Source organism: Anomaloglossus baeobatrachus, chromosome 1, assembly GCF_048569485.1.
Source record: "Anomaloglossus baeobatrachus isolate aAnoBae1 chromosome 1, aAnoBae1.hap1, whole genome shotgun sequence".
NCBI lineage: Eukaryota > Metazoa > Chordata > Amphibia > Anura > Aromobatidae > Anomaloglossus > Anomaloglossus baeobatrachus.
In genome coordinates, this window is record NC_134353.1 from 193313563 (window position 1) to 193327577 (window position 14015).

Consider the following 14015-nt stretch of genomic DNA (forward strand, 5'->3'; position numbering starts at 1 on the left):
ATGTTTCTAATTCTCTCTGGAATTCCTAGGCTATTATATAATAGTTACTGTCAGCTCTTAGCGCATAGTTTTTTAGGATGATACTCATCATGAGCTGAGGAATTAACTCTTCATGCAGAGACATTTGCTGCCAAGACAGAGACGAGCTCCCTGTAACAATTGCTGGGCAGGCAGACCCTGACATTTGCACTGGAGATCTCCTCCTCGCTGTGTTTACACAGTTGTCTCCATTCATTCACTTCCCTAGTGGTGGTGGATAGAAGTCTCTGTGCAGTGGAGGGTCACAGTCACATTCCTGTTCTCAGGCTCAGCACAGTCTACTTCCATTGCTTCATACAGTATTTGTGAGCAGCATGCAAGATCCCAGCAGGAGATGCCACCTTTTTAGCAGCTGTCACTATGTAGGATGCCTGGAGAGATGACCTCCACTCGCCCAGGAACACTCGGAGGCTCATTCATACTATTATTCTGCGCCTGGATTTTTAGGACTTGGGCTGGGAAACGTCCCAAGAGCAGAAGGAATCTGCTGCTGGTCTGCACTGCTTGTCTGCTATATGGCATTTTTGTCGTGACCCAGGCAGGTAATTTTTTCCCACAACATAAAGATCCTAGGAGGACTGATCAGGTAGATGGACCTACTGAGCAACAGAGGAATATTTTGGAGCAAAATACTTTTTATCTTGAAAATTCCCAGCCACTTGGAGGCGCTCTAAACAGTTCTACAACACTCCAGCCAAATGTTGTGTATATCACTTTGAGGTCCAAGAGGAGCAAACCAGCCAACATTAGGGGAACAGTGAGACCAAAGAAAAGGAGGAAATTTGGGGTTGTTGGACAAGATGAGTTGGGCTATAGCATCCAGCAGGACACTGGTAAACTGGAGGACAAGCATGTGGAAAAGTATAGACGTAAAGGAGTTCAAACTCATAAATCTGGGCACACAGGGGCAATCATATTAAGGGATGCAAGGGGGGATAGTTACCAGAGTAACATTCGGATTTACAGTGATCGTGCCCCTCCATGGTTGAGTAATGAAGACATCAGGGCAATGAGGAACTTAGCTGACTCAAGGATCCAGAGAATAACACAGTTGCCTTCTATCCAGGCATATCTTATGTATGAAACCCCGTCCAGGAAAAAGCTTGCTCCATCCATCCCATCCTCAGGGTGCCAAGGAATTTGTGGTCTTGTTAGAAGACCCTTGGACATGAGTGAAGTGTTTGCTTTCCACTTGGATCGGATATTGGGGCTTAACCGAACTCTGCCATCTGTGAGCAGAAAGTTTGAGTTCGCCCAAGGTAAGAGGATGCATTGTTCTATTGTAGGGGGCTCTGGTTTCCAGAATTATATGTATTACTGCCACCTGTCAATTCTACATTTAGACCCCTTAATGCATTATCTCTGATTACTCCACATATCTTATTGCTGAGGTTTGTTCACAATATAAACAAGGGGTAAAATTGCTTTTATACTCCTGGAGGAAAACAGATTTAGTTTCCTGTTTATATCTGCATATGGGAAAGCTGGGTGACATGGAGCATGGCTTCTAATAAAGGAGCTTGGAAGGTTCCAAGCAGCTAATGTGATACATTGGCAGGAGATAAAAGACCAGGATCATCCCTTTAGGTTAGGGAAAGTGATATCAGGACTACAGAATTTATTTCACGTTCCTTTGCACATTAAACGGTTTAGGGGGAATTTACACTAACATTTAAAATTTTATAATAAATAAATATTTACTGAATAATATGTATTATAGCTCCAGTGTTATCAAGTGCAGAATGATGTAGGAGTATTTCCTCTGTATGTGTTTATCAAAATTATGGTATATATTATGATTTTCAGTATATATAGTTGAGTAGCGTGCGGTCATAATTGTTACTAAGACGAAAAAAAATCTATTGATGTCTTTTTTTTGCATATAACAAAAACGGATGAATTGTGCTAAGGCTGAGTTCACATGTCCTGTAATCAGCCTTGAAAACTAATCATGCAGCAATCCATTGGCAAAAAGTTCTGCAACACAACTTTCTTGAAAAAATAGATTTTTGCGCAATCTGTTTTTGTAACATGGGAGTCTACTCGTAACAAATCCGTTAGCAGATTGCTATTTATCTTCCATTTGAAACTGATCCAGTAAGAAAAAAACGGATCTGTTACAAATGCAAGAAAAGCGGATGACTAAATAGCAATCCGTTAATGGATTCGTTTTCCGTAGATCCCCGTATTAAAAAAACGGATCCTGCAAAAATCTTTTTTTTTTTTAAAACAGACAAAGTTGTGTTTGTACAACATTTTTGCCAATGCATTGCTGCTGAATCCATTTTAACGCATGAGTACTGGACATTTGAACTTGGCCTAGGGTTTTAATTCAGATTTTCATCTCCCATATATATGTTAAACATATCTGTGGGCTTCTGTTTACGTAACCGAGGCCAAAAATTATGTCCTGGTGCACCTGAATAGTAGAATTTAGTATACCATTTTTCATCTGTATAGGAACGAGCAGAGCAGACAATGATTTTCTATACAGAAGGCCATTGTTAAAAGAAGTGTATAATGCAATATATGATTTTTGTTTACAAATAAAGTCAATGTTCACTGTGTCCCTGCATAGTGTGAGCCGTGTATCCGAGAACATCTTCATGACATGAACCTCCAATACTTCACACACTGGGAAGCACGTCCCATATATACCTTTAATGGAAGCCTACCGCATACTTCTCTGTATAGGCATTAGCACTTACAATTTTTTAAAAAATAAAAGTTTAGGGTGCAGAATACATTTTGTCACTGTATACCATTGTATTAAATAACATTCACAAATCTCTATACTATTAAATCCTGCAAATATATCAATATATACTGGCCCAGTATAGGCCAAAAGGGCACTCTTTTGGGTGAATGGAGCTCTGTGGATGTGCCACTCATACATGCCAGGAGTTGTATAGCATTGTATTCTTCTATACTACAGTTATATTGAGGGGTAGCGGTTTGACAGCTATAAGAAGGATAGTCTTGTGACCTACTGTATGTTAAGGGAACGAAATTGTACAGATACAATTGATATGAATCTTGGGAATATTATTTAGGCTATAATCGAGGGAGTGAACCATAACATGACGTGAGCGGCTCGATGTGTGCTGCTCAATGGTGCCTTGATATGGCAACACATTTTAGAGAAGAATTGCTCCATAATATTGCATCCACTGGAGAATGTCACATTTGTTTTGTTGTCAAGATAAATTTGCCAAAAAAAAAAATCATATGGAGAATTAGAGCCCTAGAATGTTACGGGCTTTTTTTATTGCTGCTCTCAACAAGTGAAAGTTTGTATGTGCGTGAAATACAAACACAGTTGACTTATTCTCTATCATGTATGATATCATGTCAGAACCATTAAAATTCACAGCAAATCTGCAGATAATCTGTCAATTTTTCTAAGGATGGATTTACCGGTAGTTACTTGTTGCAGATGTGTTTCAGATTCTGAAATCCGTGACAAAATTCAGTAATAAATCATCCTTAATACCCCTGCAGATTATTTTTCTGCCCCATGCAAATTTTTGTTATTTTTAAACCTTCATTTTAGCATTGTTCTGTACTTTGTTACAAATTTGTAGAAAATCTGTAAGAACGTTTGTTGCCCTATGGGTTCTTTTGGCGGAAGTACACTGAAATAATTACAATAACCCATGACTGATTTTTTTCCTGCTATTACATTTTGGCTGGTTGAGTCCGGGTCAGGAGATCCACAGCCGGTTCAGGCTTTGTGGTCATACTTAAACCTTGAATGTCGTCCTTGTGAAATCGGCCTTATTTGCATTGTTTTGTACTTTGATCACCCATCTGTCATATGTGAACATGGCTTAATATTAAAAGAATAAGTAAGAGATAAACTTGCTAACAATGTCAGGCTACAGGATTTCCTGCATGTTTCTGAAGCAGATCGTTAACTGAGGAAATTAGGTTTAGCTAAGGGTTGTGATATACGGTAGTATCCCTGTTGTCCTACTGCAGGCAGAGCAGTGGAGGGGCGCTCCTTCTGCAGCTGGTTGTCAAATACAATCAATAACCAAAAGTGATACCTGAAAATCATAGGCTTTTGTCTACCTGGTTGCCTATGGATGCATCTGGTACACATGCCACAGTTGCACATGCTCAGTAGATGCCAGATATTCAGTAGTGGGTATCTTGAGGAACATGCATGATTGCTCCATTTTTAAATGCACAGTTGTAGATATGGGTAATGTTCTCCCTCTCCGGTCATAGGAGAAACTATCCTCCTGTCTGACTTCACTGCACAATTGTATGATAGAGAGAACCAATGAAAACCACCAATGATATTTCTTACTTTTCTTACTAAAAGCTTGATCATTTAAAGGGAATCTATCATGTTGTTTTTTGATGCTCAAGTTCAGCCATGATTCTCTTATTAACTTAGTTATGCACCCAGATTGTAACTGATTTACTCCACGGGTCCTTCAAGATCACATCTCTGCTGAGCTCTGCCCATTATGGTCACAGGATCATGACATCAGCACAGGTCCTTCACCTCCACTTCTCCAATGCTGAGCTCGGGAGTACAGCTTTGAAGAAAGGGTGGTGAAAGTCCTGTGCTGATGTCATGATCATGTGACTGTAATGGGTGGAGCTCAGCAGAGAAGTGTCACTGAAGGTAATAGGCAGAAGAGAAGTAGTTGTGAAGGACTTGTGTGCTGATGTCACCACCATGTGACTGTAATGGGCGGATCTCAGCAGAGAAGGGATCTTGAAGGACTTGTGCTGTAATCAATTATAATGCTGGGGGCGTGACTAAGTTAAAAAAAAGAATCATGCCTGAACTTAAGTGACAGTGACTGATCCAAGCAAAAGTGCAGCCCCTATGGCTGAAACCTAAGGCATTTACTGCATTCACCTAAGCATATATAGTCTTTTTTTTAAGATAAATACATGGATTTTTATTTTATTTTATTTTTTTAAACTATGTTAGTGATGCACGTTGCATTATTTAAAACACATTGGGGGTAGTTTACTATCAAACGACATGACAGGTTCCCTATAAGTCCATATTTGTTATATCGCACACCGCTGTCTTTCTTGCTCACAACAACCAATTAGGGCTCAGCTTTCTTTCTTTTTTTTTTTTTTTTTTTTTTTTTTTTTAAACAGTTCTGGTAAATGAAAGCTGGGCTGTGATCAACTGCTATAGTCAAGAAAGATCATTTTTGGAACCATGAGAAGACACATTGTTAGAATATACAAAAAACACATGCAGACATGGAGGGCGGAAGATGAGAAACCATTACACAGAGTAGAGGGGATAAGCAAGAATGATATTTCTTAATATAATATTATTATGTGTGGTGCATTGGGAAGAGCAGGAAACAGGGGGTTGTGGGAAATGTAGTTTACATTAGTCACACAGGCAGCACTGAAGAACCATCCCCTTTACAATCAGTAGACAGACTTAATTACATAGGATTTGGAGCCAGAAAATGATGTAAGAAGTCAGTCAGAGAGTATCTGCATACATGGTTGGGCTACTTTAAAGATAATAGATTCCAAGTTAATACCTTAGCCAGTATCATAATTTAAAGGGAACCTGTCACATGTAAAAACACTACTAACCTGCAGATATGGGGTTTATCTGCAGGTTAATAGCGTTTGAAACCTGCCTGGCACCTGCAAATAGAACCCTGCTGCCAGGAGGAAAAGAACTTTAATCCTCCTGGCAGCTTTTGGGTTTCAGTCACAATGGTGGTGTTGGTGCTTTAACCATGCCTCCCCACACTGACTGACCGCTGCTCTTCATTACAGGAGGCAGTCAGTAAGTGCGTAGGACATGGTTACAGTCGCCACTCTCCATACACAGAGCGGTGACTAAGCCTACGCCGGCACCACCCATAAGACTGAAACCCAAATGCTGCTGCTGGGAGGATTAAAGTTCATTTCCTTCTGGCATTGGGGTTCAATGTGCAGGCATCAGGCAGGTTTCAAAAGCTATTAACCTACAGATAAACCCTATATCTTCAGATTTATAAAGTTTTTACACGTCACAGGTTCTTTTTAACAAAATTGTTAAAGGGAATCTGTCACCAGGCTTTTGCTACCTAATCTGAGAGCAGCCTAACAAAGGGGCAGAGATTCTGATTCCAGCAATGTGTCACTTACTGGGCTGCTTAGTGTAGTTTTGATAAAATCACTGATTAATCAGAAGTAGATTATCATTAGAGGACTACTTGGTGCGCTGCAGGTAGTCCAGTATATTCATGAGCGCTGTATAAATGCTAGATCTGCAGCAGAGAAAACATTGATTATATCAAAATGACAGCAAACAGTTCAGTAAGTGATACATCACTGGAATCAGGGTCTGTGCCCCTACATTATGCTTCTCTCAGATGAGGTAGCAAAAACCTGGTGACAGAGTCCCTTTAAGGAAATGGCAATTGGAGGAGCTTTCCATGATTTTTCAATACTGGACAAAGAGTATGAAGTGTTATAAAATAAAGAAATAACCATTTAATTATCTCTTGTATTCCTTATCTCTCCACAACCACCTCTACATCGGTACTGGAGTTGAAGACATCTGGTCCATGATTCATTTGCCTCTGTTGTAAACATCACCGCTGAGGTTAATAATTAGCTGCAATGGTCACATTAAAAATGGTCAAGATGGCATCAAATCTGGTACTGGCGTGACCACTACACAATTTTAATTGTTCCTTCTTAGAGCTCCATTCTCAAGATCAATATCTTGGACCAGTGATCAGAAAAATATCACTTCTGTGGATAGTTGATAACTTTTAACGGTGGGAATAGTCCTTTAAAGCATCCTGATAAGGCTAGAGTCATACTTGCGAGTGACTTGTGTGAGTCTGGCATCGCACCACCCGGCATGGCCTGCCGCTCTCCAGACAGGAGTGGGTCAGCTGTGTGTGGCCATGCCCAGTGATGCAATGCGAGACTCGCACAAGTCACTCACAAGTGTGACTCTGGCCACACCTCTGACATCAGGTGTGAATTAATTCTAGATGGTGCTAAACAGTTCCTGAAGCAATATTAGAGCATCAGAAGCCTATGGTGCACGGCTTGGATTATTAAACTAGATCCTGTGTATGATACTCTACTTGCATCATATAGTTGCCTTGGCACCCACCACCCAGCGTGTACCAGCATATTTACTATTTAGATTGGCCAGGACATCAGTATTGGGTGAATGTTTAATTATTACTGGGTAATCCCAACATTCACAGGGTAGGTGATAATTGACAGCTCTACCAGTCCTGAAAATGGAGCACTGCCAGAATGGAGCGTTGGTCACGAATGGCTTAGGCTACTTTCACACATCCAGTTTTTCCTCTGCGGCATGGATGGAATGTTCCCTGGCACGTTTTTTGCTCCGGCAAAAAACCGCATCCGGCCGCTGCGGCGCATTTTTCAATGCATGCCTATGGACGCCGGATGCGACGCGATGCAGAAAAAAACGCATCCGACCGCCGCATGCGGTTTCTTCCACTGTGCATGCTCAGTAGCATGCCGCAACTGGAAAAAAACGGACGGGCTGCATGTAAAAACGTATGCAAAGGATGCGGTGTTTTCGCCGCATCCGTTGCATAGGTTTCACAGCCGGATTGAGCCGCACTGGTCAAACCGGATGTGTGAAAGTAGCCTTAGGCTACTTTCACACATCCGGTTTTTGCTCTGCGGCACAATACGGCGCTCTGCAGAAAAACCGCAACCTTTTTTTTTGCATAGACTTACATTAGTGCCGTATTGTGCCGCATAGGCTTGCGTTCGGTCCGGTTTTTGCCGCATGCGGCAAATTTAGCCAATGCCGCGGCCGGATGGAACGTTGCCTGGAACATTTTTTGCTCCGGCAAAAAAAACGCATCGCGCCTTATCCGGCCGCTGCGGCGCATTTTTCAATGCATGCCTATGGACGCCGGATGCGGCGCGATGCAGAAAAAACGCATCCGGCCGCCGCATGCGGTTTCTTCCACTGCGCATGCTCAGTAGCATGCCGCAACCGGAAAAAAACGGACGGGCCACATGTAAAAACTTATGCAAAGGATGCGGTGTTTTCGCTGCATCCGTTGCATAGGTTTCACAGCCGGATTGAGCCGCACTGCTCAAACTGGATATGTGAAAGTAGCCTTACTCTGCCAGCCTGTCTTAATTAAAGGGTTGTCTTAAGGCGGCATTACACGCTATGATATGTCGTGCGATTGCATGAGCGATCGCACCAGCCCCCGTCATTAGTGCGTGACGAGCAATTCGTTGCCTGTGGCGCACAATGTAGTTAACCCCTGTCACACGTACTTACCTCCCTAACGACGTCTCTGTGGGCGGCGAATATCCTCTTCCTGAAGGAGGTGGGACGTTTGGCGTCACAGCGACATCACACAGCGGCCGCCCCAATAGAAGTGGAGATGAGTGGTTGGAACACCCCGCCCAACTCCTTCCTTCTTCATTGCCGGCGGGACGCAGGTAAGCTGTGTTCGTCGTTCCCGGGGTGTCACATGTAGTGATGTGTGCTGCCTCAGGAACGACGTACAACCGGCACGCAGAAGGAGGAACGACATTATGAAAATGAACGACATGTCAACGAGCAATGATAAGGTGAGTATTTTTGCTCGTTAACAGTCCTTCGGAGATGTCACACGCTACGACATCTCTAACGATTCCGGATGTGTGTCACAAATACCGTGACCCCCGACGACATATTGTTAGATATATCGTAGCGTGTGACGGGGCCTTTAGCTGGACAACCCCTTCTCACATGATTTGGTCATCGCAGGACTATGTCTGTTTTTGTGGTTCCATGTTAGACCATTCAACGTTGTAAGCAAACAGATTAGCTGCTATTGAAGTAATACATAACTAATACCTGTATATTCGGATAGTAAATAGCAGTGTAAAATGTATCTAACAATCCACATAGACGTTTCTCAGAAAATTTCCTGTTTATATTGTTTACTGATGTTAAAAGGAATTCTGGGCACGTAGTGGCTTCATCCTAGTGAGCTGGGGTGGTGCTGGTATCACGCCAGTGGTATGCATCATTAAGGGCTGATAAGGCCGATAATTGTAATCCTCCTACTGCTATTCTGAGAAGCCTCATACTACAAGTGTATACCCAGCTTATCTTATACATATACGTATTTTACACTATTCACTTGGTCTTTATAATCTGATGAAAAGATCTTTCAAGAGTAATATTTGATACATTTTATTAGGAAAGTACGGTAATACTGAAAAATCTAAATAATTAAGGGAACCATCTCATATTGTTTACTAGTTAAAATAAGATACTGATAAAAATCCTTTTTTTATAGAATATATAATGTTTAGATTTTCTATTCATGATTATGGGGGCAGTCATCTTCCTTGAGCTGAAATATGGAGTACATAATTTATAGGACTTATAACATAATACACTGGAGATAACGTATTAAAGGGAATCTGTCATCAGGTTTCTGCTATGTCATTTGAGAGCCGCAAGATATAGGGGCTTAGAGACGATTTCGCTGATGTGTTTTATCAGAAGGAGATTACTAATACAGGACTAGCTGCCTTGTGCCATGAAGTTCTCTTGCTCTGCGTAACCCTGTTTCCACCATTGATTAGACGTTAACTGCCAATCAGTGGCATGGGAGGGGTTATACAGAACTCAGCCTTTTTTTTAGTTCTGCTAGATCTGCAGCAGATATACAGCAATTTTATCAAAATGACAGCATGTAGACCAGGAAGTAACACATCACTGGAACCAGGATCCCAGCCCCTATATCATGCTGCTCTCAGATTACATAGCAAATTCTGCAGACAGATTCCCTTCAACTGTGACCTGATATGAATTTTGAATCCTGCAGCTATAGATAAATGTTACCTGTCATTGTTCTCTTGGCTCTGCTGATAACGAGATGATTACTGAAAAGTGAAAGTTTCTGTGAAAGCTCTACAATGTGTCAGCTGCAGTGGAACGCACACCCACACACATCAGATCACACACCTACACACATCAGATCACACACCCACACACATCAGATCACATACACCCACATCAGATCACACACACTTATATACATCTGATTGCGCACACACAATCACACACAAGATCGCACACACACACTCACCACATCCGGCAATACATTTTGCTTCTGGCCAGCGGAGCCTCCTGGGACGTGTGGCGCCCCTGACCTGGTCAGGCACCACTGAGTACTGCACCCATGCTGGGGACAGTACAATACAGGTAATCCAGAAGGCTGACCGGGGTGTGGAACACAGGCGCATAGTGATCAGCTCTCACACATGTACCCATGAGAGGACCCCTGGGGATCCCAGGAGGGGGAAAAGCCTTGACCTTCACTGGAATAGTGGAGGGGGCCAAAAGCCTCCATCTCCTCTCAAGGGGTGTGGTAAGAGAGTCTGGTTGCTAGGTGGCGTAGGCAAGAACAGGAGAGGAGGAGCAGTGAGTCAGTTAGAGCAGAGAACTCCGTAGGGCTCAGTGAGGAGCAGACCTGTGGGGCTGTTGCTGTCTAACAGCGCCCGCGCAGTGGCTATTGACGGGGGAGAACGGTCAACTAGGAGTGCTACCCGAAAGCCAGCTTCAGCTAGAGAGAAAGCACGGAGTGGGAAGTAAGGAGACTGCTAGAGAGCACCAGGCCCAACCGGGCGGCAGATCCCGAAGCGAAGATAGATCCAGCTTTCTTCTGCTAAACCTGCCGGTGTGGGGCTCTCAAAGCCCACACCACAACACCACAAAAGCCGCAGCCACGTAACCGCAGTGAGGGCCCATAGGTCACAGGAGGCAAGCAGCTGGAGTGGCCTGGTCCGGGGAACAAGCAAACGGCAACCAAAAGGGGGAGTGAGGCTTCAGCAACTTCCCTGGGTGACCCCCATAGGGACTCAAAGTCGGGGTCACCCCAAACCACCAAGGGCTAAGGAAGGCGAGTCAGTAGTCACCCTCATAAAGTCAGCCTGAAGGATACCTGGTTCCCATCTGGTTCATCCCAGCTACGCCCGGGCTACTCACCCTGCCATCAAATGTGAGTAAAGCCCTTGAAAGACAGCTCCGCCTGTGTGAGTCATTCTGCGACTTGTGGTACTACAAACCTACATCGGGCCCTGGGGCTTGCCTCACTCTCAGGAGGCTATTCCAACTAACTGCACATACCATCAGCCCCAGGCGACCCTCAACCTGCAGTGGCGGTCCCTACTGGCCGCAATACTGAGAGTGGCGTCACGATCAAAACCGAAGATTCCCTACCTGTGATCAGCACCAGCTACGTGGAGTCCCTGAAGGTATGCACCGACACGACACCTGAGGGGCTTCACATCTGGCGTCACGAACAGGATAAGGACTAGACCTGTACAGACAGGTGACCATGTGCCTGGGCGGTCCGCTTGAAAAATTGGAAGCGCCGCCATATTGCCACCATGAAAAGCGCGCTGAAAAACAACAGCAGCCCGCGCTGGAAGAAGTTACCGCCCACGAAGAGGTGTGGCTACCCAGAGATCCCCTGCAGAGTTCTGACCTCGCTTGTGAAGAGAGCGGAAGCGTCCGGAGACGGCGGAGCAGGAGAGAAGCCAGCAGCTTGCTAGAGAAAATGGCGTCTGAGTGCAGAGACCCAGAGCCAGGCTCCGCTGCCTGGTGGTGTCGGGAGCTCGCCGAGTTCTGCGATCAACTGGAAGCCAGGGTCGGAAGGCTGATCAGAGAGGGACGCGAGGAGTTTCTATGGATGACCGCGGCGGTTCGGGCCTACGAGGAGAGAGCCGCGCACCGAGTGCCAGATCGGGCGGTGACAACTCAGACCCCGATGCTGCCAGCGATGGGTGAGTCGAGTGATGCCCCGGCTAGCGCAAGTGCCCCGACCCCTACTGCCACGCCCGCGGTCCCTGAAGAGGCGCCCGGTGCGGCGACGCTGAACCAGGCCGCAGCCACGCCAGGTGCGGCCCGCCAAGACCCGGCCGCCGCAGCGATGCCCTGCTCGGCCCGCCAAGACCCGGCCGCCGCAGCGATGCCCTGCTTGGCCCGCCAAGCCCCGGCCGCCGCAGCGATGCCCTGCTCAGCCCACCAAGACCCGGTCCCTGCAGCGACGCCCAGCCCAGCCTGCACGGATCCCATCGCAGCTGCGACGCCGATCCAGGCCGCCGCCATACAGGGCGCGGCCCGCCAAGACCAGGCCGCCGCCATGCCAGGCGCGGCCCGCCAAGACCAGGCCGCCGCCATGCCAGGCGCGGCCCGCCAAGACAAGGCTGACGTACCATTTACCCCGGCCCGCAAGGCCAGAGCAGACAAGGCTCCCCAGGTTCAGGAAGTCCCTGCTAGGCAATCCCTGGTAGGTGAGGACTCCGCATACTGGCAGCTAAAAGCCGACCTGGAAGCTAAGTTCCCACGGGAGATGGTGGAGCGGTACATGCTCCCTCCGCACACCCCAAAGAGTATCCCGGCAGCAACCACGGCAAAGAGTTCCCCACCTGGGCCGGCAGAAAGAAGTCCATCCCCAGCACTGCTACCCAAGGAGTGCCAGGAAGAACTAAGGGGGGGAGGAGGCCAGGAGGTTGAGGGGCTGACTCCAGAGCCATACCCAGAGCCAGAGATGCTGCCTTATTCTCGCTGGGATGAGGAAGACCTGACACCATCTGCAGAAGAAGATCTGCCCAAAAGCCTTACCTGGGAGTTTGTGAGCTGCACCCTACAGAATCCAGCCCGTAAGACACACCGCAACAGAACGCAACTATCCTCTGCACCGTCATCTCCAGAGCAAAGAGAAGTCACCGCCAGAGACCTGCAAGAAAAACGAGCCCTGAGAAGGTCCAAAGCCCAGGCCAGAGGACCCCTTTTCAGAGGAGTAGTAGAGGATTTCAATTTGAGAAGTGGATATGGATTCATTGTAGCCCCTGGTATCAAAGAAGGGATATTTGTCAACAGAAGAGATGTGAACGCTCATCTGCCTAGAGGACACCCTGGCAGAAACTTAAAGATGGGAAATACAGTACAATTCACTATGCATGAAGGCGAAAGAGGATTGTATGCGCTTGATGTAGTGCCATGTCCCAAGGAAGAAAGAAAAGACAGAGATACAGAAACAGATGCAGCAAAGGAAACAGATGAAGATCAAGAAAGAAAAGACAAGGAACCTACAGATGAAACTACCTCAGACGACGACAAAGAGCAAGAAAGCAGCAGGTGCCGCAGCCCAACAGGCCCAAGCCCTGGTATGGAGGAGTAAAGGAAAGTAAGAAGTTCAGCAGTTAGAAAGTTAAAGTTTTGAAAAGTTTTGTTTTGCAACGTTTTCAAGTTTAAGAGATGTGCCCACATAAACTATTGTGAGAAAACCATAAACCTTAAGGCTATGAACTGGCTATAGCCACAAACTCTCGCAGTGTAAATAGTTACACCAAAAGGGCACCACCACCACCAGAGTCAGCCTGTTTAGGGGCTTGGCTCGTCTGCAACCAGGAGGAGCCCGTCCGTATATAGGGCCTTGGCTCACCTGCGACCAGAGAGCATGCCTGTTTATGGGGCCTGGCTCTCCACCACAAAGAGGGTACCTGGTCAGCACCAACTGTGGAGGCCGCCTCTGCATCCTGCCAGAAGAGGCTGAAGGCGCGGATCCACCAGGCCAGGTATACCCTGAAGACCACCAGACCATGAAAGCCGCCTCTACATCCTGCCAGAAGTGGCTGAAGTCGCGGCCAACGTGAAAGGGTTTTGGGTGGGTTAACGGACTTGTGGGTGGAGGGTGGTGATGTATGGTACCTGGTGCTTTTAAAAATGTTTTACATGTTTTAATGTTTTATGCATTTTAAAATGTTGTCTTGCAGCCCGAGGACGTGCTGGTGATAACTAAGGGGGAATGTGGCGCCCCTGACCTGGTCAGGCACCACTGAGTACTGCACCCATGCTGGGGACAGTACAATACAGGTAATCCAGAAGGCTGACCGGGGTGTGGAACACAGGCGCATAGTGATCAGCTCTCACACATGTACCCATGAGAGGACCCCTGGGG

At 46.1% G+C, this 14015-nt stretch overlaps 1 protein-coding gene across 1 annotated transcript in view; it reads left to right on the top strand.

The window, feature by feature from the left end:
- Positions 1 to 308: 308 nt before the first annotated feature.
- The window catches only part of GASK1B (golgi associated kinase 1B), a 116915-nt gene continuing 103208 nt past the window's right edge, over positions 309 to 14015 (top strand). The window contains exon 1 of the mRNA XM_075347553.1: positions 309 to 1298. Coding sequence (XP_075203668.1) covers positions 407 to 1298 — 892 coding nt within the window. The 5' untranslated portion in view covers positions 309 to 406. The remainder of the gene's footprint in view (positions 1299 to 14015) is intronic.